The sequence below is a fragment of the Sus scrofa genome, chromosome 12, assembly GCF_000003025.6.
Source record: "Sus scrofa isolate TJ Tabasco breed Duroc chromosome 12, Sscrofa11.1, whole genome shotgun sequence".
Lineage (NCBI taxonomy): Eukaryota > Metazoa > Chordata > Mammalia > Artiodactyla > Suidae > Sus > Sus scrofa.
The window spans coordinates 41,723,355-41,749,636 of NC_010454.4; the positions used below are offsets into that span (position 1 = coordinate 41,723,355).

Here is a 26,282-nt window from a genome sequence, read left to right on the forward strand (position 1 = left end):
AGGCCAGGATGCCAGGTGGGGAGCGACAGATGTTTTAGAAATAAACAAGAGAAGGGAAATTTTCTTAAAAGCCAATTATTGGCAAATCACAACGCTAAATTCTCACTTCTTGGTGGATAGGTCACTTGTGTCAGCTCATGCACTGCCTCGTGAATTTGTTTTTCCAGCCAAGTGAGCCTGAAAGGATGGGAAAGCTAATTCACATGAGTTGTCATGTCAGTGTGGCACTGAGGGCAGAGTATGGGGTAGGGTTTGAGAGCTCAGGGGGTGGAGTGGAGCGAGACTGCCTGCATGCAAAAGCTGCTCTCTCGCTGAAGCTGTGTGGCTTAGGGAGAGTAACTCAACCTCTCTGTAGTAAAGATTCCTTTTCTTTGAAGTGGAGAAAAGAATACTAGTTAACCCATAGGATTATTGTGAGGACTGAACTCTTAGAACACTTAACAACATTTTTTTTAGTATAAGTCACTTAGAACTGGTCCTACCGCTTAGACAGTCCTACATTTATTATTAATATTATTAATTCTAATATTTTTGAATGAAGCATGATGGAGAAGGAAAATCTTGGACTTTGCAGTAAGTTAGAGCTGAATCCAATTCCTGCTCTTCATGCCCTTGGTTCCGCAATTGTAGGGAGTTCCTGTTGTGGCTCAGTGATAATGAACCTGACTAGTATCCATGAGGTCGTGGGTTCGATCACTGGCCTCACTCAGTGGGTTAAGGCTCTGGTGTTGGAGAGAGCTGTGGTGTAGGCTGCAGACGCAGCTCGGATCTGGCATTGCTGTGACTGTGGCTGTGGCCGGCTGCTGCAGTTCCAATTGGACCCCTAGCCTGGGAACGTCCATAAGCTGCAGGTGCAGCCCTAAAACCAACCAACCAAACAAACAAAAAATTGTAAAAAGAGGACAAAAAATACCCTCCTGCTGGGTTGGAATGACCCTCCAGGTCAGTGGGGAGGAAGAGCCCACCCAGTATCACTCAGACACCTGATGCTCATCCAACAGACATGCCTGGACCACCTCTAATGAATCATCCCAAAGCGGGTGAAATGCCTGTCCAGGCCCAAATCCAAATCCTCCAAACCCCAAATCCCCCAACTTCACTGGTGCCCTCCCACCTTCAGGACCCCTTCACATCATCTCCCCCTCCCCCAACCATCAAAACCTACTCTCTGAAAAATGTCTGAATCCCCTCAATTCAGAATGTCCTTTATCCCTTAGAGTAATAAGGCTGGAAGTGCTACCTGTCCCAGTGAGTCAATTATTTGGGAAATATACACAGAGATCTACCATACACCACACACAGCCAGAAAGTCACAGGAGCAAAGACTCCAGCCCTGGGGGTCGAGTCACCTAGCCCAGGAAGTGCAAATGGTAAGACCCCTCGGTGCAGTAGAAAGAATGGCGTCTATAAGAACCAGGGTGCAGAACCCTGGTCCACCACTTAGGGGCTCATTGACCTTGAGCAAGGACTGGGTCTCCCCAGTTTCATGTGTGAAATCGAGTTAGCAATACACTACAGGCGTCATCCATCCTTCTAAACATACTAGGGCAGAATATTCTTTAAAGTTCAATGAACGTGTCCAAATGTGCCCCCAGGGGTTCGTGGAAGCCCCTGGGCTTCTCGAGGAGGAAGGGCAACATTACCAGCCAACTAGCTGGAGGAGCCCGGCCATGAGAATGGCAGAGATGGAATCTCCTGTCCCCTGAAGTCACACTCTTCCCTCCCCGCTCCCAGGAGGGCTGTGCTAAGCCCACTGAGCCAGGGTTGAGCAGCAGACCCACCCAGGGAAGTGGCAGGGAAGCACTGGAAGTTCCCAAGAGTCAGGAGGCAGGGCTGCCCCGCTGAACCCAACCTGCCAGAGACCCAGTGACTGCTCCCTGCCCCTGAACCCACGTATGCATCTACACACATGCAAACACACCAACCACACACCACATCCGGAAACCCTGATATCCACCAGTACACCCACCCCCTAACACCCCGCTAAATGCACACGTACACACACATGGAGCCTACACACCATTACACTCTGTCCTGCACACACCATACACACACTCAGCCACCGCACATCATCTGCAAATAAGCTCACATTCACCAGATACACAGACAGGCCGGTTTACATGTACACACGCACATCCTACCCACACTCGACTCACAGCCCCGCTCACCCACTTGCTCAAATGCCCACACTAGACGGCCCACCTCGCACAGAAGTGATCTCACACTGCTCTACACATGGCCCCCGCAAACGCAGTGTTTCTACTCCACCTCTCTCCCGCCAGCCCTCGCAACCCGGCACATCTGTGCATCGCATCCCCCACCCGGCCGGCTCCGGCAAGCGGCTTCCCGCTCGGTGTGCAGCGGCCACAGTGGCCAGGAATTAAAATGCAGCGAGGAGGAGCCGCGCGCGTCAGCACCGCGTCTCCGGGAGCGCACAACGCTCGCCGCCGCCGCCCCGCCCTCCCGGAGCCGCGGGGCCAGTGAGCTGAGGAGCAGGTGCTCGAAGCCCAGCCGCGCCAGCGTCGCGCGGCCGCTGCCCAAGTTCGCCCGGGGCCCGAAGAGGGCCGGGCAGCGGGGAGAGGAGCGCAGCCGGGGCCGTCGCCGCCGCCGCCGCCGCGGGCCAGGAGTCTCGAAAGGAGCAGGGCGCGCGGAGCAACGAGTCCGCGTCACCCCCGAGAGGTGTAGCCTGGGCTCCGCAGTCCCCAGCTCCTGGCGCCACCCGGGCAGGAAGAAGAAGAGGCAGGGGACGGTGAGACCGGGCTTTTCTGGAGACTCGAGGCACTTCGGAGAGCAGCGGGGAGAAGCGACACTTGCCTCTGGCCAGCTGCCTTAAAGGAGCCCAGCGGCCGGCAGCCTCCGGCCGGACTCTGAGACGCCCCCTGCCCCAGACGAGGGCGGGCACATCGCCACGCAGGGCGCGGGCGCTGGACTTGGGGGAGCCTTAGCAAGTCTCGGCCGAGTGCAGCCGGAGGAGCAGTGAGAAGGGTCCCGGAGGGAAGAGAAAGAGGGCAGCAGCCAGCTGGGCGACCGCTCACCCCAGTACACACCCACCCCACCCGCCAAGCCAGGAGCCGGCGTGCGCCTCTGGGGGCGCTCGTTCCCCGGCGCCTTCTCCCCCGTGTCCCAGCACCGCGGGCCACCGGCCGGGCTGGTGGGGCCCTTGGACATGTCCGAATCAGGCATGGTGGCCGAGTGGCTGCTCTCCCGGGACCAGCGTAAAAGCTGGGGTTAGGCGGAGCAGGGGGGACTCAGCTCAGGGTCCCCCGAGGTCCAGGACGAGGGGAGGCGGGCGCAGCACCCAGGGACTGGAAAGGCGGCGCCCAGCGGGGCCCCTCCAGAGGTAGTGGCCGGCGTCGGGCATCCTCCAGGAGGACTCAGGGCCAGGAGAGCCTGGGTGGCACTCGGGGAGGCCGGGGCCAGGGGCGGCCGGCCGAGGCGGGCTCAGTCCCGGGCGGGCGCCCGCGGAGGCGGCGGTGGCGGCGCCGGGCGGGCATGCCGCGCCACCGGAGCTCCTTTCGGGCGCACGCTTCCCTGGCGCGGGCTGCGTGCGGCGGCTGCTGCTGCTGCTTCCACTGCTGCTGCGGACTCCCATGGCGGCTCCGCCCGGCCGGGACCGCCGCCGCTGCCGCCAGCCACGGGCTGAATGAATGAGCCGGAGCGGCGGAGCCGGGCGGCCCGCGGCCGCGCTCACCGGCCCGGGACGCTTCCGCATGGCCCGCGAAGAGCCGGCGCCGGCGGCGGTGGCGGCGGCCGGGCAGCCCCGGGGCGGCCGGGGCGGCGGGCGCGAGCGGGCGCTGCAGGGGCCGGGGGTCGCCCGCAGGGGCGGCCGTCTCTGAGCCGCGCTAAACTGCACGGGCTGCGGCACATGTGTGCCGGGCGCGCGGCGGCGGGGGGCTCCTTTCAGCGGCGGGCGCTGTGGGTGCTGGCCTTCTGCACGTCCCTCGGGTTGCTGCTGTCCTGGTCCTCGAACCGGCTGCTCTACTGGCTCAGCTTCCCGTCGCACACGCGCGTGCACCGCGAGTGGAGCCGCCAGCTACCCTTCCCCGCCGTCACCGTGTGCAACAACAACCCGCTGCGCTTCCCGCGCCTCTCCAAAGGGGACCTCTACTACGCCGGCCACTGGCTCGGGCTGCTGCTGCCCAACCGCACGGCGCGCCCGCTGGTCAGCGAGCTGCTGCGGGGCGACGAGCCGCGTCGCCAGTGGTTCCGCAAGCTGGCCGACTTCCGCCTCTTCTTGCCGCCGCGCCACTTCGAGGGCATCAGCGCCGCCTTCATGGACCGCCTGGGCCACCAGCTCGAGGACATGCTGCTCTCCTGCAAGTACCGCGGCGAGCTCTGCGGCCCGCACAACTTCTCCTCTGTGAGTTGCCCTCCGCGCGAACCCGCTCCCTCTGCTCCCCCACTTTTCAGAGACGGGAGGCCGGCGGCTCCTCCCCCACCCGCCCCAAGGGCTCTGGCGGTGCTTATCAGCCTGTGAGGCCGAGGCAGAACCCACTCTTAGGTCCCCCGAGTCTTCTTCGGGGTGTGGGAACTTGGACACCACTGCAGGGAGAGTCGCCTGGCTCCCCTGTCGCTGCCTCTCGCCTTCCACTGGCAGCCCCCAAGCCCCTCAGCTTTGCTGGTTATGGTCCCCTCTGGGCATCGGGGGTGAAGGGATGGGAGAGAGAGAAGCACGTCCGAAGCGTGGGCTTGTTGTCTTTGGGAAAACAGTAGGCTGCTCTTTTAAAACGAGCCATCAGGAGAATCAGGTAGCAGTCCTAAGCTTGCTTATGTCCCCAGAGTTGCAAAGTGCTTCCAATCTGGGGGACTTTGGAAGAAACTCCCTGAATACCAAGCAACACTGAAGCTGTGGCTGGTTTGGTGGGGGGAGGGGGGCAGCAGCCCCTTCTGCTACTTTTTAAAAGCACCTGTGTCTCAAGCTTCCAGGGGAACTGAACCTTGGTGGGTGTCCTGGACTCCACAAGGTGTGAGGGTGGGTCTTCTGGTCTAGGGGAACCTGTGCCCCTGCAGTGGCGAGAGAGCGGCGTGACAGAGAAATTGGTGTGAACAGCCGGGCCAGGAGAAGCTGTGCTCAGGGTTTGTAACCCATTTGTTGTACTGGTTCCCCCATGCTGGGGTCTGGATAACGCGCCTGTCAGACAGAAGGTATCTGCCTTGTGCGGTCTGCCTAGGAGAAATTCTGGTGCCAAACCTCAGTGTGGCGCGAGCCTGTCCAGCCATTTGTGTGTAAATGCCCCTTGGAGGGTTAGGCTTTTCCAGGAATGCAGAAAATGTTGGGGTGTGTGTGTTTATCTGTAATGCTGTGATGGTGATTTGACCAGCGTTCTCCTCACTCCTAACAATCTCATCTCTGGCAATGTTTTTTCTGGGATGGGAAATTGATGCCCTGGTTCCAACAGGTGTAGGCACAGATACCCATCAGGCCGGGCCTCTGATTAGCTAATTGGATTTTGCCTGGTCTAGGGCGGTGACCCTGGCTTCAGTCTTGCTCTCCTTGCTTTGCTTTGAGCCTGTACGTACAGTAGCTGTGAATTATCCGCTCACAAGCATCCGCTGTTTCCTGGGCTTTTCAGCTTGCTTTTAAAGAATACCTACCTTGTGGTTCCCCCGTCTTAGCAAGCAGGAGGTGCTGTTAACATATGCTTCTAAGTGATTTCTCCCAGACTTCAAACACAATTCTGAGTTCCAGTCACCAAGAGGAAGAAATGAAGGTCGTGAACCCTTCTAGTTTATGGTTCTTTGGGTGACCATTAAGTAGCTGCCCCTAGAGTTAAGACTGAAGTTCAGTTGTTACATTCAAGTATCAGCAGCTCCCGCTCCAAGGTGTGCAAGACTGGGGAAATTTTGCACATCTGACGATGGCGTTACAAAGAGTGGCTTGCAGGAGTTCCTGTAGTGGCTCAGCGGGTTAAGAACCGGACACAGTGTCTGTGAGGATGCAGGTTCGACCCCTGGCCTCACTCAGAGGGTTAAGGATCTGGCCTTGCAGCAAGCTGTGGGTACGTCGCAGATGCGGCTGGGATCCTGTGTGGCTCTGGCATAGGCCGGCAGCTGCAGCTCCAGTTTGACCCCTAGCCCGGGAACTTCCATATGCCGCAGGTGCGGCCCTAAAAAGGACAAAACAACAACAAAAAAACCACGAAGTGTGAATTACAGGCTAAGAGCCAGTATTCACGTTTGATTTTCACCATAACCTGCTTTAGCTGGGCTTTATTCCCATTTTAATAGGAGGGGAATGAGGCTCTAAGATGCTGTCCAAAACCCAGAGTCAGCAAGCTCTGAGTTCACGCACACTTTGTATACCACCGAATGCATCACACGGAAGCCACAGGGAGCCTTCATCTTTGACCTTGGGCCTCTCTTCTATCAGAGGACCCCCAGGTAGGCCTCCTGCCTTCTGCCACCTCCCAGTCCTATCCCTCCTAGGAGTGTGGCTGGGGGAGTGGAAAGTGGGGCCACCCCAGGGGGTCATGGCTTTGGCCACATGCTATGGGGCCTCCAGAGCACACGGCGCCAGCAGGAGCCACCTGACCTCAGCCTCTCCCTGGAGCACGGCCTTCTCTGACCACCTGGTACCCTGACTTCCTGTGTCAGAAGAGTTTGTAGGCTCACACCTACCCAAGCAAAAGTATTACCTCCATTCTCCAAAGGTGTGTGTTCCTGGGGACTCAAGTGACCCCTAGTGGCTTCATATCACGGTACTGTCCTGGGAGTTGCCAGCTCCTTAACATTTCATGCTATGGTCCTCTCCCCACCAAGGGCCTCAGAATTAAAGGCTGCACCCCTCTATCCATGGAAGCTAGAAACTATTTCAGGGGAGCTGGTAATATGGAGTGAGCCCATCAGGAATACTTTCTTTTAACCACACAATCCAGTCCCAAGCCCTGGTCATGTTTGATGGAGTGACACCCGTGTATAGTGGTTCAGAGCATGAACGCTCAAGCTGCACTGATGGTTCAAATCCTGAGACTACCGCATGCTGTGTGCCCTTGGACAAGTGACTTAATATCTCTGTTCTTTAGCTCCCTACTCCATCTAGTGGCGGTAACAATATTCATGTATACTCCATTAGCTGGGTATGTGTAAAAATAGGGGTGTGAATATATATAGGGGTGTGAAAAAATATATATATAGTTGTGGGGGAGCTCTTCAAACTGTGCTGGGTCCCCATAAAAATGTTGCCTGTGAATAGCATCAGCCTCCTAACTGGTCTTTGGCCTCCAGCTCAGTGCTCCCTGCCCTCTGCATCTGCCCGCGCTAGAGTCAGAGCAGACTTTTTCAAGTTCCATTCAGAGTTCCCTGATGGCTCAGGAGGTTAAGGATCTGGCATCGTCAGTGCTGTGGCTGGGGGGGTCACTGCACTTGGGTTCGATTCCTGGCCTGAGAACTTCCACAAGCTGCAGGTGTGGCCAAAAGAATAAATGAATCAATAAAGTCCCACTCAAAGCGTATCATCCCATTTCTTAAAACGCTTCCATGATTCACCTGTCCTTGGGAGGAGGTCCAGGTTCCTCAGGCCCTGCACTTGGGCTCACCTTTATCTCTGGCCACACCCTCTCTGGGATCCCACTCCAAACAGGTGATAACACCTGGTGCCCCGCTTCTCTGGCCCCTCCCTGCCTGGCTCCACTACCCTAAAGGCATCCTCCACCGCGGCCGCCGTGCCCTGCGTCTTTGTCTGCCTGGTGAGACCACCTCATTCTTCAATATGCAGTCCTGGGGCTTCGTCTGCTTGGGAGCCTCTCTTGACCATCCTCCCACCTGCCCTTGTCACCAAACAACTGCTGTCTTCCTCTTGTCCCTCTCCGTCCTGTTTAGGTGTTAGTTATCACGCGTGTGCATGGCGCCGCACCTGCCAGTCCATGTCTGTCTCCGCCTCTGGACCTGAGCGGGAATCAGATCTGATTTTCCCGCCTGGTGGTACTATTCTTATTTTGTACCAATATCGTCATCATCTCTTATCCTGACCACTCACCTGAGTGCACAGTAAGTGCTCAGGCGAGGTCTGGGGAGTGAGGACCTTCCCCAGGTGCCCCCCAAAACTTCTTCTTGTCCTCCAAGATGCCTGGCTTCATTTCTCCATGGAACGTCAGTGGAATGCATTTCTAATGAGGACAATTTGGAGACATTTATTCCTTTGGGGGACAACGGGGAAGAGTAAGGAGCGAGCTACCAAGCGCTCCCCAGCCCTAAGGGCCATTGGGGAGGAATGGTCTTCCAGGGAGCCCCGTGGAGAGATGTGCCAGCTGTCCCCAGAGTCTTGCTCCATTCCCATTGGTCTCGTGGTCTGGAAGTAAACTCAGCAGGGGGGAGCAGAGTGCCCTGGAGGGGCGGCTGTCGGGTCTTATTCTGCAGGCCTTTTAGGATGTACTTGTTGGCCGTTCTTCTGTGTATTTGTTGCAGCTGTGCAAGGGTTAATCACCCAGAGGTCTGACAAAGCAGCTCGGCTTCTGAAAGCCCATGTGGTTTCCGTGGCCTCCTCTGTGGACCTGGGGCTCTGCACACTGGCCGCTCTGGGCTTTCCTGGGGCGGCAGGGAGCGGGTGAGCAGGCTTCCCAGTGGTTGGGCAGGACGCAGAGCTGGGAGGCCAGTCAGGATCTAAGGCCAAAAGAAGGAGCAGGCACACTTTCTGGGAAGTGGCACGGCAGACCCTGAGTATAGGGCTTTGGCTCTGCTTCTTTCTCGCTGTGGTTCCCGAGCAGGTGCTTCACTCTCTGAGCCTCAGAGAGCTGGGAAGAAGATACGGTGTATGCAGTGGACTGGCCCTGCATAGGTGCCCAATATTCAAGAATTATTGGCCTAGGGGCCTGGGAGGTGGCCCGGTGGGTTAAGGATCTCACGTCGTCATTGCTGTGGCTCAGGTCACTGCGGTGGCGCAGGTTTGATCCCTTCCGCATGTCATGGGGGCGGCCAAAATAAGAAAAGATTTACTGTTATAATTTGGGGAAAGAAATCGGCACAGTCCTTGTATCTTGTGGTAGCCGTTATTAATTATTGCCAATATCATCACCAGCTCCTATCCTGACCACTCGCCTGAGTGGGAACCCACTCATTTCCTGGTTCATTCATTCAGCCAACCCGTATATACTGACTGTCAACAATATGTCAAGCTCTGGAGTTCCCGTCATGGCACAGTGGTTAACGAATCCGACTAGGGACCATGAGGTTGCAGGTTCGATCCCTGGCCTTGCTCAGTGGGTTAAGGATCTGGCATTGCCGTGAGCTATGGTGTAGGTCGCAGACACGGCTCGAATCTTGCATTGCTGTGTCTGTGGCGTAGGCCAGTGGCTACAGCTCCAATTAGACCCTTAGCCTGGGAACCTCCTTATGCTGTGGGAACTGCCCTAGAAAAAGGCAAAAAAAAGCAAAAAAAAAAAAACAAAACAAAAACAAAAACCAGTATGTCAAGCTCCATGCTAGCTGCCAAGGACATAAAATCAAACAAGGTGTGGCACATATACTTGCAGCATCGATGAAGAAGGAGACACATGAACAGATGCCAGGGGTGTAAAGGCACGGGGTGGGCTCAGAGGAGGACCCAGGTCAGACGGGGAACCTCTGACGGCTTCTCGGAGGAGGTGACATCCGAGCTGAGTCTGGAGGATCCATAGGCGTTCCGAGGTAGAGACAGAGAGAAAGGAGCCTTCTTGGGGGAGGCAGCGCATGTGCAAAGGAGCAGGACAGAGACACATAAGCAAGAGGTTAAACCCATCCTTCACAGACCCGAGAGAGGTTCAAGCCTCTCCTGAGGGGTGGGAGTGGAGCTGGATGTGCTGAGTTGGGCTGGAGTTAAGAGACAAGGACTCAAAGTGGGGATGGACAACTGGAGGCCAAACTAAGTTTTTAAACTTTGTAACAAAAGCTCTGACTTCTTTCACACTACAAAGGAAACCTCATCCCAAGGCCCAAAGGGCCCCCCCCCAATTCCTAACCCCCTGGGGAGCATTCCACCCTCCCCTGCCCCCTCCTCTCATTCCCTACCCCCATCCACAGGGGTCAACCCTGAGTCCAGATTCTGGACCAGTCGTATGTACTAAAAGCGGAGGAAACAGCATTTGGTTTCATCACACTCTGTCGCAGGAAGCCGACTGTGCGGCTGCAAGCGGGCGACAGGAAACAAGACATCACGGCAGCCACATACTGTTTCAAATCAGCAAATCCCATTGACGTGGTGCCAGGCCAGGCAGTCCAGTCGTTGTGAGAATGGATGGCTTTAGGGAGGGGAGAAAGTACCTTTGCCTTTAGAGAAGGAGGAATAAATGAGCTAATCCACGTAAAATGCTTAGAAGTTTCTGGCATCAAGTTAAAGACTCCATAAATGTGAGCTATTTCCGTTCATATGACTTGCAGTGCAGGACAAATAGCATTGGGCGGCTGTGATGGGCCAGACCCATGCCCGGCACATTTCACGCCTTCTCCATTCTTGCAGTCGCCCTAAAAGCTGCACTTTGCGGAGGGGGGAACCTTCGGCTCAGGGCAGTTCTGTCATCAGCTGCAAGTCACAGCCAGCAGGTAGCAGAGCTGGGATTTGAACCTACCTCCTCACGACTCCAAAGGCACAGCTGCGCAGCTGGAAAGAGGAAGGAGCAGCGTCGATGGGGCAGGGTGCTGAGCCAGGAAGACCGAGCCGGCCTCAGTTCTGCCCTGACCAGCTCTGTGACTTTGGCCTCGGGCTCTTCCTTTAGGAAATGAGGACGTGAGCCAAGTGACAAGTGGGACTTAGCTGAAAAGTTCTCCGTCCGAGTGAGCAGTCAGGGGAAAACAGGGCTTAACTACTGCAGATGGCCTGAGCTCCTTAGCCAACCCTGTCTGTCCTGTGACGAGCTGAAACAGCGATTAAAGGGGAAAATGTACAAGCCAGTGGAGTGCTAGAGACAGGATGGTGATTAAATAGACATTTATACAAGGAACGTGAAAAGCCCTCCCCCAGTTATGTGACTTTGGGGAAATCAGTTTAGGGAATCAGATGTAAACTCAGCTCGGGTCTGTAGATATCCAAATTAACCAACATTGGGCTGGATCTGAGAGAGGCTATTTGGGGGCCACTGTGGCCCGGCAGGAAGGCATCGATCAGATGTCTGCTTGGTTGCGAAGGGCTGGAGGAATAACCAGGCCATTTGGTCTGCACCTCATTTGCTTTGGTTCTCCTAAGTGATTTTCTGGGATCCGCTGCTCTGAGATTCAATCAACCAATGTACATCAGCAAGCAGCTACTGTGTGCCAGGCACGGGGCCACGGGGATGACGCAGAGCCACTCTGTTTCTGGTAAATAAGCCTGCAAAGGTCATTGCGCCTCATCAGGGTGACCAGAGAGCGAGGACAGACTCCAGCCCAGGAGATCTGGAGAGAGCACTTGTTCTATGAACCGTCGCATCCATTTCACCAGTCAAATGTGTGCTATGGAACCCATTATACAGATGAGGAAACTGAGGTGCAGGGAGATACCCAGTCACAGTGTGTGTGTGGGGGCAGCAGAGTCAAGATGCAGCCAAGGACGGGTCCGGCTCCAAAGCTGATGTTCTTTCCTAAGATGCTTCTGCTGACTCTCAGAGATGCCTGTGGGAACAAGCCTGCCCACAGAGGGTACCCCACGCAATCTTCCACGCCTTCCCTGAAGGCTTCTTTCACTGCAAGTCGATGCAGCCCCTGGAAGTCACCCTGGGCTCCCAGACCTGCCACCGTGAGAAGGAGAGGCCATTTCCAGGAGTACAGGATCCATGATGCCCTTGCACCCAGTGGAAACAGACCCGTGATGGGGAATTGACTCAGGGGTCTTGCGAACGTGTGGATTCAGCCATCACCTGAACTAACTTCCCATTTTCATTCTTTCAAGGACATGGATAACTTTGAAGTCCTGGCTAAGGAAATGTTGCCAAATTGAGATCCAGCTCAGACCTGCGCTAACGAACAAATAGATGACTCACGCATAATTGGAACATGAATTGTTGGTAAAACAAATAGAGGCCGCGGACGTACTGGGCAAGTTTGTCCTCCTGAGCATGTCAAATATCTCCCCTGACACCATTGTTTATACTATTAATTTGCTTAGTAAATTGTTTCCTCGGATTCCATACACATTTGTCGAGCTCCTACGCTCTGCCAGGTCCTTTTACGTTCATTATTTTAACCCAGGCTGACAGAGGACCAGACAGGAAAGTCATCTTCTCTTCCTGGTACAGATAAAGAAAGAGAAGTGGTTCGGAAACCTGGCCAAGGTCATAGACAGAAACCCTGATCTTTGGGCTCCAAGGTCAATGCTCTTTGCCTTACACTGCAGTTGTTCCAAGCAAGAAATCCCAGTGCAGCTTTGGCCAAACAAACCTGCATTTCTAGTGACTAGAATCTTGATGAGCCTACCTGGAACCATCGCCATCGCAGCCTTGCAACAACGGAGGGTGGTTCTTAGACTCGATTGCATTGAACTTCAGAGAGGGGCGTGACTTGCCTGGGGCCACGTGGCACAGGAGTGGAAAAGAGCCAGACTTTGAATGCAGGTTTCTGACGGCTCCCATATACCTCTTCTTCCCCCAGCTCCTCCGTTCCGGGTCAGGGTGGACTTGAGGTAGGTGCACCTGCTCTGGAAGATTTTCATAGGATAAAAGCAATGGGCTTCTGAATGCCTTGCAGAAAAGAACCAGTGCTAAGACTGGCTGCTGAGATGGGAGGAGGGAATTCCTTCTTTATCTCTGTCCAGCGACCGCCCTCCTCCCCAGGTAGGTCTGTTCTAGCATATTCCACTTGGCTGTGGATGAATGGAGAAGCCTCTGGGCTCATGCTTCCTAAATTTAAGCACACCCAGGGCCCATCACTGAGATCCTGATTCAGTAGGTCTGAAATGGGGTCTGAGATGTGCATTTCTAATAAGCTCCCAGGTGATGCAGATGCTGCTGGTCCGTGGACCACACTTTGAGGGGCAAGGCTATGGGCTCCTTGGATCAGTGACTCTCTTGGTCATGTTTGGCTCACTGAGTCTGTAAGAATGCACGTGGAGCGAGCATCCTGGAGTGGAGCAAGGATGTACCGGGTTCCCAGGGAACCCAGCAGGATGTGCATAGGAAAAGCATCCTTCTTCTGGGGGCAGCCTTCTTGCCACACCAGAGCAGGGTCCACAGAGGGGCCATGGACCTAGCTAGCCAGCATGTCAATCAAACCAAATTGCAAAGGCCGTGTGGTGGGCTGAATGACGGTCCCTCAAAAGTGTCTAACGCCCTCATCCTCAGAACCTGGGAGTACCTTTGGTTGCATGGCCGAAGGGACCTGGCAGATGCAATTAAGTTCAGCGTTTTGAGATGGGAGATTGTCCTGGATCATCTAGTGGGCCTAATGCAATCACAAGGGTCCTTGCAAGAGGGAAGCAGGAGGGTCCGAGTCAGAGATGTCACCCTGGAAGCAGAGGCCAGAGAGTCCGAGAGAGATTTGAAGACACTGCATTGATAACTTTGAGATGGAGGAAGGAGCCACCAGGCAAGAAGCTGGAAAAGGCAAGAAAAGAGATTCTCCCCCCAGAGCTCCCAGAAGAATACAGCCTTGTCCACACCTAGATTTTAACCATCTGACCTCTAGAGTGATAAGCTAATAAATGTGTGTTGTTTGAAGCTACTGCAGTTGTGGTAATTTGTTACAGCAGCAACGGAACACTAATACCAGCCTCATTGATTGTACAAAATACTCTGTATTATACACCTGACCCTACAGAGGGAACCAGACTCAGTAGGTTTGGATTAGGGTCTGTCCCCAAACCAAGAATATACAAAAATCCATAACAAACATGCGGTTGGTTCAAAAAATAGTCAATGTTGGAAGAATTTTATGCATGTTTCACATTCATGCCAGGTGGGGTCTTTGGACCCCAGAAACTGGAACATAGGAAAACTAAAAGCAGTGAGAAGAATGTGGCTTCAGGAGTCAAACAGTCTCAAGTTCAAATCCCAGGACTGCCGGGTATTAACAGGGTGGCTGTTGGGAAGCTGCTTGCCTACTCTGAGATTCTGTTTCCTTAATTGTAAAATAGACATCATACTTTTTTTTTTAATTTCTTTTAAACAGAGTGGTTGTGAAACTTAAAGATAACGTAATAATTCCATCCAAGATGATGTGCGGATAGTCAGCTGTGGGCTTGTCCCAGTGGATAGAAATTGTGTATAAATACAGAAAGCATCCTATTCTCTTGCATGGAAAAGCGCGGAAGTGTAGGTACCAGGTAAAGCTGCGTTATCACTGTCATCTCCATCATGATAATGATAACACATTGCCCTTCTTTCCAGAAAGACTTTCAGGCCCTTGGAAGAATACTCTGTCCTTCTGTGTATTGTCACGGTTCTAGCCAGAAGCAATCATGTAGTTTTCATTTCAGACCTTCATGGGTAGGTCAGAGGCTTTTAGGGTTTCTTTAGTCTTCTGATCCAAATTTGAAATCAACGGGGGAGGTGGAGTGGCTCAAGGTCACATTGAAAGTCCCGGGGAAGCTTGAAATAGACTCGGAGGCTATCTGTGCTTAAGCTGTTATATCCCAGCAGTATCTTTCTTCCCCTGTGAACGTACTTTTTCCAAAATGCGTCCGCAGGCTGTCCCCTTCTGATTCCAATGGCATATCGGATCTGAAAGTTGTTGATACTCTGATCTCTGAAAGAGAAGGGTTTAATCTTCTCTTGGAACCCCTCCCAACGAAAATTATTTTCCCACTTGGAAATGGCACGGGCATCCACTGTGAACCCGCGTCCATAAATCTAAGCCTACTGCTCGGGAAAGCAGATGAGGTTTGATTCTGCTTCTCCGCACAGTCTCACAGAGCAAATTATGGCAAGAGTTTGATTTATAGAAGCACCTCAAAGGCTCTGGAGTGAGACGTGTGTTTATTCACTTTATTACCGTTTATTTTACACTATCTCTTTATGCTCCCTGCACATGGCTTTGAAAGACTTATTTGAATAGATGCTTATGACCTGCCAGTTTGCACAGCCCTGTTGAGGAGCTCGGCTCTCTTTGGTGATGCTGCCAACAGGCCGGGGCTGGGCGGGGGGGGGGGGGGGGTCTTTCTCTCAACATGGGGCTAAAGCCCAACCTAACAAAAAAGCTTGGAGACTCTAGCCCAGTGTTCTTGCTTGAACTTCCCCAGCCCCGCCTTGGTATATGGTACTTGGTATGGGTCTCCAGCTGCAACCTGGGATGTGTAGAGGCAAGCTGGATTTAAGATTCAAATATCTCAGAACAGCTGGTGATATTGAACATCGCTATAATTACATTACATTTTTGACAGTACACGAAGCGAGAACCTTTTTTTGTTGTTGTTGAATATTCCATGAGCGTCAAATATTTTAACCAGCCAAGGAAGCCTGACTGCATTTTTCACATCCAAGTAAGTTTTGTTTTTACAATTCCAGCCTGGAGTGGGTGGCCAGGAGCCCATCTGTTGCCAGGTCTTTGCTCCCTCTGGCCGCGGCCGAGGAGCTGGGGTAGGTGGGCTGTGATGCTAAGGATAAAAGGGACCCGTGGGCGCTTCCTTAGTGTGCTGCTGGGGTGATGCCGAGGGTCTGGGAGGTCACCACAGCCCTCCTCCCGGTGACATCACCAAGGCAGTGACCAGGAGGTGGAGGCTCAGAGAACACATGAAACTCACCCAAAGTGACATGTATGAGCACATGACTGAGCTGGGGGTCAGCTGAGGTCTCTGCAAAGGCATTGTTCTGGCCCGTGGGTACAGTGGTTGATGCCAGGAGGTGGGAGGAGCGGGGGTGGGATCCAGATAAAGGAAGGGCTACTCTGCACCAGGCTCTGCGCCCCACATTTGTTTCTTCGAACCTCGTGGCAATCCTCTCACTACAGTCCTGTGATGCCCATTTTACAGATGAGAATGCCGAGGCTCATAAGGTTGATGGGGAAGGCGGTGATGAGGACCTGCATATGATGCTCTTAGAGGATAGCATTTTCAATATTCAATTTATAGGGACCCCTGGCTGCCTGCCTCCCACCCTGCCCCTCCCCTTCCCCACCACCTGCTCCAAGAAGCTTAACCAGCCAACGACGTGGGAAACTACCTACCACCTTGTCTGACCTCCCCCTTCCCACCCTCCTGGAGTCAGTGGTTCGTGGCCCTGGGTCCCAAAGCCAAGTCACTTAAGAGCTGATGAGCTTTTTCAAAGCCTGTTTCAACTTGCCTGCCTTTGCTCAGACCATTGCCTCCCCCCCGGTGCCCCTGATCTGCCATCTCTGCCTCACCAGCCCTCTCTGTCCTAGCTGGCTGTGGCCGTAGATCGGCACAGAATATGCCTGGCAGGGTGCATGAGGTCTGATGAGAGGCTGCCTCTGAAGAGGGGCAGGGGAGGACGGGGCAGCGTGAGTGAGTGGAAACGAGCCTGGCTTCTCTTTCTTCACCTTTCTCTATGGTTTGAATATTTTTGAACCACAGGTATGTATCATTTATAACAAACAAAGACACAAAACACAACCAAAGTACTGTCGGAAAAAGAACCCATCTCTTCTGAAGTTATCTCCAGCCACTTCTCCGAATAAACCATCTGGAAAGCAGAGTCCCGCTGAGACCCCCAAGACTCACTTTATCTATGCCCCTCTTAGGGCCTTCCCTTTCTCAGCCTTTTATTGTAATCCTCCATAAACTCAGTTTCCCTGCATCAGCCTGTCACCTCCCTGAGGGTGGGGCCACGTCTGTCTCCATCTTTCCGCTGTCCCAGCACCTGGCGCCTTTCCTTGTGGGTAGCAGGTGCTCCATCTGAATATGGGATGGCTGAAACGGGCCCAAGGATTGGTACCACCAAATTCCATGGGACTTCTTTCCTTCACTCCCTGAAGAGGTGGCCAGAGCCCACTTCCATGGGGCATTGTGCCAGATGTGGGGCACAGAGGGACATGGGTGTGTGCCTTCCGTCATGGAACTCACATTCTGGCGCTTCATGAATGAGCTCCGTGAAGGTCAGAATCATTAGGAGGGCCGATTTCCAAATCCCTGACCCCAGCCCAGAACTGCCGAATCCGAATGTATGGAGTGGGGGGGAGGGGACCAGCTATCGATTTTGATGACGGAACCCCAGGGGACTAAGGATTTCAGCAAAACATTCTGTGCCGGGGAGGGTGGCACAGCTCATATACAGCTAAACCGATATATGAGCAAGACTGTTTCCAGTATTAGTAAATGCTGAAGGATGGATTCTCTAAGGAGATGAAGTCTTTGCGGAGACACCGGGAAGATGAAGGGCTCCAGGCACAGCGTCCCAACCGAGGGACCCGTAAGCTAGAGGCTGGGGGAGGAGGATCTGCCTCCTTCCTCCAACACTGGGAATTCAGCTCCAGGAGCTCAGTTCTCCTGTACTGCGGGTACATCTGGCTCCTTCCAGAATGTAGCTGCCTCTCTCACCCACACAATGGAAGAGAACAACACGATTCTAGCAGCGCTGGAAATACTGACCTCCGGAATGCTAATGTAGTGGTGCCTTTGGTGCCTTAGGATGAACTCTCCTTTAAAAAATAACTCCCAACAGGGATTCCTGTGGTGGCGCAGAGGAAGCAAACTGATGAGAATCCATGAGACTGTGGGTTCGATCCCCGGCCTTGCTCAGTGGGTTGAGGATCTGGCGTTGCCGTGAGCTGTGGTGTAGGTCGAAGGCGTGGCATGGATCCCATGGCTGTGGCTGTGGTGTAGGCTGGCAGCTGTAGCTCCAATTCGACCCCTAGCCTGGGAACGTCCATATGCTGCAGGTGCAGCCCTAAAAACAAAACAAAACAAAAGAAAACCATTCCCAAGTGAGTGGAAAAAACCCTCAGTTCCAAGAATCTCATTGCAAATCATGTCAGAGGGCAGCTCCGTGGCCAGGCCCTTTCTCTGAAGGGCAATATCCTGCTTAACCCGAGCACCGTGTGCTGCTGCTGCTGAAGCTTGGTGAGGGCAAGGTCTTATTCCTTTGACGTCCACATGGGTTTTCCTTCTTTGACATGTTTGGTCAGGATGGCTGGTTGTCCACATGGAAAACTCCTTCACCTGGAGTTTCAGAAAGAGCTTGCAAGTCATTGGCTTCTCGTCTTCGTGATAAGCGTGTGACATGAAAGCAAGCAGTATAGTACCCATTTTACAGATGGGACGACTAAAGCTCAGAGAAGAGAATCGACTTGCCCAAGGTCACTCGTGCCAGAGCCTGGTCTGTTCTGACTCCTTCTCTGGTACATTCCCCCCCCCCCCATAGGGATGAGTCAAAACGAGGAGACCAAATCGGTGGCCTTCTGCAAGTTTCAATGTCACTGTCCCCTCCCGGGGCAGGTCTTCCCTGGAGGGTTTTGGGAAACCTGGCCAGGGAGTTGCATCCTTGGCTTGGAAGTGTCTGGGTCACGTAGAGGCCGAGCTTTTTTAAACTAAAGTAACCTTTGGAGTTCCTGTCCTGGCTCAGTGGTTAATGAACCCGACTAATATCTATGAGGATGAGGTTCGATCCCTGGCCTCGCTCAGTGGGTTAAGGATCTGGCATTGCCATGAGCTGTGGTATAGATCGCAGATGAGGCTGGGATCCCGCGTTGCTGTGGCTGTGGTGTAGGCCGCAGCTACAGTTCCAATTGGACCCCTAGCCTGGGAATCTCCATATGCTGCAGGAGTGGCGCTAAAAAGACAAAAGACAAAATATAAACTTCAGTAACTTTCAGGTACATGAGCGTCATCTACAGACGTTGCCAAAGTGCAAGTTCTGGTTCAGTAGGTGGGTCTGAGATTCTGCATCTCTGACAAGCTCCCAAGGTAACACTGATGCTCCTGGCACACAGCCTACCTTTTGAAGAGCAGGGAACCACCAGGCAGGAGGAAAAGGCAGCGTGGAGGAGGAGAGGAAGAAGGGCCTCTGGTCCCACATCAACCCTGGCACTTCTTTCTGTGTTACAACAGTCATCCCTTTGGGACAGAGTTCCGGGAGGGAGCACCTTGTCCTTGAACCCTGCCCTGAGAAGCAAAGCTGCTTCTTCCAGGCTGACCCTTCAGGCTGCTGCAGCGGCTGCTTAGAAATGCACACAGCACGGCCATTGGTAAATCTCTATGAAGGATAACTCTTTTCTTTGTCTTGCTATGATACGGAAAGGACTAGTCATTTGGGGAGACCGTGGCAATGGAGAGGTGGCAGCGGAGTCACACACCTCCCAGACGAGGTCCCTGCGACCGTGAGAACTATGCCAGGTGTTTCTGCCCCGTCCTGTCTTTGTGGATGTCCGTGGATGCGTCTTGAGAGGTGTCGCGTCCAGGAAGGACAGCCTCTCACTCGATCACAATAATCAGCCTTTGTCTTTGCGCAGCATGTTGGTCCTAAGAGGGAGAAGCCTTCAATTTGAGGGAGCCATGCCAATAATAGGGCATTTCTAGGTAATGCAGCCAGAAACCGGTGCTTTTGTTGCTACAAGGCCATCAGTTAGACTTGCCAAGGCTGCATCTAAACCAGGCCTTGAACTCTTCTTTTCATCCACTCATTCAACACCCTCGCTTGTCGTTTCAGTCATTTACTCCTTTGCACCTTCTTTTAGTCTTTCTCTGACTCTCGATCCATCTACTCCTTCACACACTTAATGAGCACCTTCTATATACAAGATACTCTCCTGGGCTCTAAGCATAACAGAGTGAATCCATTCTAAGGCATCGATTCGATCTCTTCGCCCCTGTATCCTGTAACAAGACAACCAGGCATCCCTTTCAGTGGCCTCTCTAGGTCAGAACTGAAAAACTGGACACGCCCTTTGTTATCTTTATTCTGAGAATCTGCCCCGCTTAAAGTTATCCCGTGGTTTCCCATTGTGAAATAAGTCTAGCACCCAGGTATGCTCCAAACTCTCACGCTTGCCCATCATGCGTTCTGCCACGCTGAACGGCTTCTTGGCACCTGCCGTGCTCTCCCTGGCTGGTGCTGTTCCCCTTGGTCTGAAATGTCCTATAACCCCTTCATCCTCCTGGAAAGTGCTTCCTCATCCTTCCAGACTCAGCTGTATCATCTTCTCCCTTTTCCCATGCCTCCACCCTGGGAAGAATTAGATCCTTCCTGCCCTGGGCTGCATCCAGCCACTGATGCCTGGAAACCCTCTAACACGCAATGGTTAAGAGTAAGCACTGTGGGTTCAAGCCTTGACTTTCCCATATGCCCAGCTGTATGACCGTGAAAGATGTCACTGGCGTCTGTGCAAGCGGTGTCACATCCATTCTCCCTTGCGATTTGCATGACAGCTCTAAAGCGGAGGTAGAAAAGTTGCACATCTCAGGCAAGTAGCATGACTTGCTCAAGGTCACAAAGCTAGGTAGAGGCCAAGTCTCAGCGACACCTGAAACCTTCCCTTCCCAGGGCTGATGCTAGTCTACAGCAAACACAAAGAAGGTGTTAGCCATGGGGGCTCATTAATAATGTTTGTAGGGCATTTTTATTACTTGCCACTGAAAGCTGGCAGAATCTCCTTGGGCCAGACAAGTCAGCTGCAGAGCAGAACTGAGGTTATTGTCTGATGATTCAGGTTTTGAAAAGCAAGTTTTGCCCAGGATATTTAAATAACTCTGAGTTACTGCCGCCCATGCAGGAGAGGACAAGCAGGCAGTGGTATATGACTTCTGGGTGGGAGGGGAATTGAGTGGGAGGCCGGAGCCAGGCTTCTAGAGAGAAATTACCATTTTGTATTTATTACTTTGGCTCAGAGGAGTGCCGCAGGGACGGGCCGGCTAATACATTAGATAATTGCCTCAGTTCCCCGCTTCATCTTGCAGGGTGTAGACCAGCCCAGGTGCATACTTGTAGGTTGTGAGTCCGTTCAGGCCTTCCCAATGCTCCGGCGTCTCTCTAGGGACATGAGATGCTAGACAGGGGTAGGGTCCTGGGAGAGTGGTGGTTTGGGGGTGTCCATCTCTCAGGGGACACCAGGATGGTCTGGTCCCCAGGATCAGAGTGAAAGGTCACAAGCTGGAAACCACGAGACTAGAATCTACACTCTACCAGTGACTGCTGCTGAGCAGCCCTGGGCCCTTCGCCTGTCCCTCGCTGAGCCTCTGGTCCTCATTTGGAAAATAAAGGAGATCGTAAACCAGTACTTCTCAATTCTGGCTGCACAATAGAATCGCCTGGGAGAACTTTCTACTGTAAAAAAAAATTACTGAAGCCCAAGCTTAGTCCCCAGAGAATCTGATTTCATTGGCTTGAGGCAGAGCCCAGACGTGGGAGATATATATATATATATGTATACATATATGTATATGTATGTATTTTTTTGTTTGTTTTTTGCAAGAGTTGAGAGTCTCTGGATTAACTTATCTCTGCAGTCTTCCTTAATATGGGAAGAATGTTCTAGGAGCCTGTGTCATCGAAAAAGTCAACGAGGAGTTCCTATTGTGGCTCAGTAGATTAAGAACCTGACGCCGTGTACCTGAAAGCACGGGTCCCATCCCTGGCCTTGCTCAGTGGGTTAAGGATCCTGTATGGGTGCAAGCGGTGGTGTAGGTTGCAGACACGGCTTGGATCTGGGCTGCAGCTGCCATTCGACCCCTAGCCTTGGAACCTCATATACTGCAGGTGCAGCCAGAAAGAAAGAGAGAGAAAGAAAGATGGAGGGAGGGAGGGATAGAGGAAGAAAGAAGTCAACAAGTCAGAGACCTTGGGACCCAGGGTCCCTTGTTTCTATGTTGACATTTTTCTGTGAATAGTATGTACCTGCTCATGTCTGATCTTCTCCCCTGCGAGTTGCCTTCTTAGCAGCGAATGTTGGAGAACCGTGCCAAAAGACAGGAGGCTCAGCTGCAGTCTCTCTTGTATCCGTCTTGGGCTCCCTGGCCTCAATCTCCTCAGCCGCAGGTGCTGAGAGGGGACCTAGTCTGCCCCGCTGTAGGTAGGGTGCTGGTCCAGAATGTTCTGCAGTGCCATCTGGTTTCCTAAGGGCTTTCCTCTCCAGGGCTTGAGAGTCAGCCCAGAAGTGGAGAATACCATTTCTGGGTCCTAGATTAGGAGACAAAGGCTCAACCGGGCCAGGCAACGCCCTCAAGGCCGTCCAACCAGGAAAAATAGAGCCAGACTGACATCAGTTCGAATCCCAGCAATGCAGCTTCCAGGCTAACTTTGACTACTTGATTAATTGTTCTGTGCCTCAGTTTTCTTATCTGTAAAATAGACACGAATACCACCTATCTCTGCAGAGTGGTTGTGAGGAGGAAAAAAAAAAAGATACCCAGATGAAGCCTGGTATGAAGCAGATGCTCAATTCATATTTTCTTTTCCCCTCCCTTCCTCCCTCTATACCTAATCTCCTTCCTCTTTTCTGCCTTCCTTTCCCCCTGCTTGTTTTGACACTCTTCAAGGCCTGGTACCTTGAGAGATTAATTCACTGTGCGTGATCTTGGACAAGTGGTTTAATCTCCCTGGGCCTCAGTTTCTCCATCTGTGAAATGGGAATGTTGTTGGTATTTGCGGTTGAGGACCAAATAGATGGAGAGAACAGTTTCTGGCATAGAGCCTTGGCTGTTCCTTCCTGTTCTCCTTCTTGAGAGCCTTCCTTCTGCTTCTCCCTGGGCTCTGACACAGAACAGTACTCTATACACACACAGACACACACATAGACACACAGACACACACACGCCCACCCTTGGTGGGTGTTGAGTGATCAAGGGAACTATCCCCCCAGGCAGAGGAATGGTAAACAAAAAATCCTGGCTATGTTCTCAGCCCTGACAGCTCTGCAAAGCACACACAGCCCCAAGGGTTCCCAGGCAGAGAGAGGCAACCCTATATCAGGGGATTGCTTACTATCTGGAGATGGAAACAGAGAAAAAAAAAGCTATAAATATGGAGGATTTGTCTGTAATAAGTCATGGTGAGCAACCCCAGCTATATAACTTTTTAATTCTCCACTCCAGCTTGTAAGCTCATGCAGTAAAAACAGTCACTAGTAATTTATCTTTTTCCACTCTTTTAATTTTGTGTTTTTTTTCTTTAACCAACCAAGAAAAGTCCTCCTAAACTCACCTTAAGCTTTTGTTCCCCCCTTCAACAGTCATAAAAGGTGTCCATGGATTAGAATTTAAAAGCTATCCCTCTCCTACATTGCCAGAATGAAAATGTGCGGACTCGGTGTTGGGGGGGATTTAATTGGGTGTTTTTAAATTAGGGGTGAGTCCTGGACTTGCTTGCTTCACCTGCTTCCAGGTGGCAAAGGAGGCTGGCATGGAGGGAGGCAGTTCCTCCAGAACTGTGCATGCAGCCCAAGTGCTGGATTGGAGTCACTTCTCTTTCACCTTGGAGCTAAGTGATCCCAGACAAACTGCTTCCCGATTAGGGTTCCATTTGCTCATTTGTAAAATGTGGACAAAAATTAAGGACTGACCTCCCTCACTGGAATGGTCTGAGGATCCAAAAAGATAACACATAAAGAATTGTTTTGTTCCATGTAAAGTACCATAAACGTGTTGGAGAGTATGTTACTGATGATGGTGGTGGTGATGGGGATGATAGTGATGATGATAAGACTTTGGGTGGTGGTAATGATTATGGTGGTGACTGGTGATGCTGGTGGTGACTGGTGATGGTGATGATGGTGGTTCTGGTGGTGATAGTGATGATGAGACAACTTTGATGGTGATAGTGATTGTGATGATGACTGATGAGGGTGATGATGGTGATAATCATTTTAACCCATATAGGTGATGATGGTGGTTATGGTGGCGATGGTGATGATCATTTTGACTGATGTTGGTGATGATGTTGGTTTTGATGGTGTTGGTTTTGATGATGTTGGTTTTGATGATGTTGGTTTTGACTGGTGTTGGTTTTGATGGTGATGATGTTGGTTTTGATGATGTTGGTTTTGATGATGTTGGTTTTCACTGATGTTGGTTTTGATGATGTTGGTTTTGTCTGATGTTGGTTTTGATGATGTTGGTTTTGTCTGATGTTGGTTTTGACTGATGTTGGTTTTGACTGATGTTGGTGATGATGTTGGTTTTGACTGATGTTGGTTTTGACTGATGTTAGTTTTGATGGTGTTGGTTTTGACTGGTGTTGGTGATGATGTTGGTTTTGATGATGTTGGTTTTGTCTGATGTTGGTTTTGATGATGTTGGTTTTGTCTGATGTTGGTTTTGACTGATGTTGGTTTTGACTGATGTTGGTGATGATGTTGGTTTTGATGATGTTGGTTTTGACTGATGTTGGGTTTGATGATGTTGGGTTTGATGATGTTGGTTTTGACTGATGTTGGTGATGATGTTGGTTTTGACTGATGCTGGTTTTGATGATGTTGGTTTTGATGATGTTGGTTATGGCAGTGATGGTGATAGTGATGATGGTGCTGATCATTATGAGTGATGATGATGTTGGTGGTGGTGGTGATGCTGACGATGATGATGATGATGATGATGATGACTTATGATGGAGATAGTGATTACGACGATGACTCGTGATGGTGATGATCGTGGGGATGATGGTGGTGATTGGGATGGTGATGATCATTATGCCATGATGACAATGGTGACAATGAGGGTGGTGATGATCATTTTGATGGATGATGGTGATCGTGGTGAGGCTGTGGCTGCTGATGACAATGATGACGGTGGTGCTACTACCACGTGCAGGTAGAATCCATGACTTTATGTGATAACAGGAGAATTTTCCTCAGAGCCTTTGACTTCTCTGTGTATACCAAATAGGAGCTCAGCAAAGAATTCTTCACCTAAATTCAACTTCAGATGTCAGAACTCAGTCCACCTCTTAGAGGTTTCAAAGCGTCATTTGTTCAGAAAGTATTAATCGAGTGCCTCCTCTGTGTCAGACCCTGTGAGCCCCGGACTGAAGTGAACAAACAAAAGAGGCACAATCCCTGCTCTCATGGGGCTTCCAGTCTAGGAGATGGTGGGGCGGGTAGTGAAGATAGATGGTAAACATATAAATGAATAATACTTTGAGGTAGTAATAAAGACTTTGAAGACAATAGCTAGGAGGACACAGAGTGATGGAGAGGGGTGTGGGCTAGATGCCTTTAGCTGTTGTAATCAAGAAGGTCTGTCTGAAGAGGTGACCTTTGAACTTGAGACCTAAATGAGCAAGGGATGCAGTTAGGGGAAGATCTTGGAGAGAGTGTTCCAGGTTGAAGGCACACAATGCAAAGGCTCTGAGAGGAGAATGAACTTGGCGGTTTGAGAGATGCAAAGAAGGCCTGTGTGTCTGGACCAGAGAGAAGAGGGAGAGAGTAGGATGAGCTGATGTTGGAGAGGAAGACATGGGCTAAACTGTGACAAGCCTTTTTATAGGCTGGGCTGAATTTGGAGATTACTCCAGGACAGTGAGAAGCTATTGGAGGGATTAAAAGGTAAGGGAGTGCCATGAATTAATATACTCTCTGAGAAGATCATTGCAGCTTCAGAGACTGGATAAGAGTGGATAAGGATGGAGGTAGAAGGACAAGTTAGGATACAGATGGAATACTGGGGATGAGAGATGCTGATGGACTGGACAAGGGTGTTGATGGTAGAGCTGAGGAGACTGGTCCAGTGTGGGGTGTGCTGAAGGTGGATCTAATGAGACTGATGTCGGATTGGGTGGGGAGGGTGAAAAAAGGAAGACTTAAGAATGACCCTTGGAGTTCCATCGTGGCTCAGTGGTTAACGAACCTGACTAGTAACCATGAGGTTGTGGGTTCAATCCCTGGCCTCGCTCAGGGGGTTAAGGATCCGGCGTTGCCATGAGCTGTGGTGTAGGTCGCAGACATGGCTCGGATCCCGCGTTGCTGTGGCTCTGGCGTAGGCCGTTGGCTACAGCTCTGGTTCGACCCCTAGCCTGGGAACCTCCATATGCCGTGGGTGCAGCCCTAGAAAAGACAAAAAGACAGGAAAAAAAAAAAAAAGAATGACTCTCAGGTTGCAGACTTGAGCTCTTGGGCTGATGCTTGTGTGATGCCCTGAGGAGGGAAGGGCTGGGAGAGAGTGGATTTGGGGGAGGAGAGAGAGAGAGAGAACTCAACATTTTGGGCATGTTGAGATTGAAATAATGAATGGGCATCTTCGCAGGCCTGGCGCTCAGGTGCTCAGAGAGAGATCAGGACAGGAATGTGGGGCACTTGGGGAGTCACCAGTGGAATGGTGGGATTAAGTGGCCTGGGTCTGGATGGGATCTTGGAAGGAGACCGTGTAGGCAAAGATGAACAACAGTGAGCTGAATGCTGGCGCGAGGCACCCCACATTCAGGTGTCAGGAGGCAGAGGAGCTGGAGAAGGAGGAGGAGCAGGGACAGTCAGGGAAACCAGGAGAGGACTGCCCTCGAAGTCTAGAGGAAGGGACACGAGAGAAAAAG

At 52.0% G+C, this 26,282-nt stretch overlaps 1 protein-coding gene across 1 annotated transcript in view; it reads left to right on the plus strand.

Annotated features, from left to right (window-relative positions):
- Nucleotides 3,633-26,282, plus strand: part of ASIC2 (acid sensing ion channel subunit 2) — a 305,011-nt gene continuing 282,361 nt past the window's right edge. The window contains 2 exon segments of the mRNA XM_021067438.1: nt 3,633-3,816; nt 3,819-4,360. Coding sequence (XP_020923097.1) covers nt 3,648-3,816; nt 3,819-4,360 — 711 coding nt within the window. The 5' untranslated portion in view covers nt 3,633-3,647.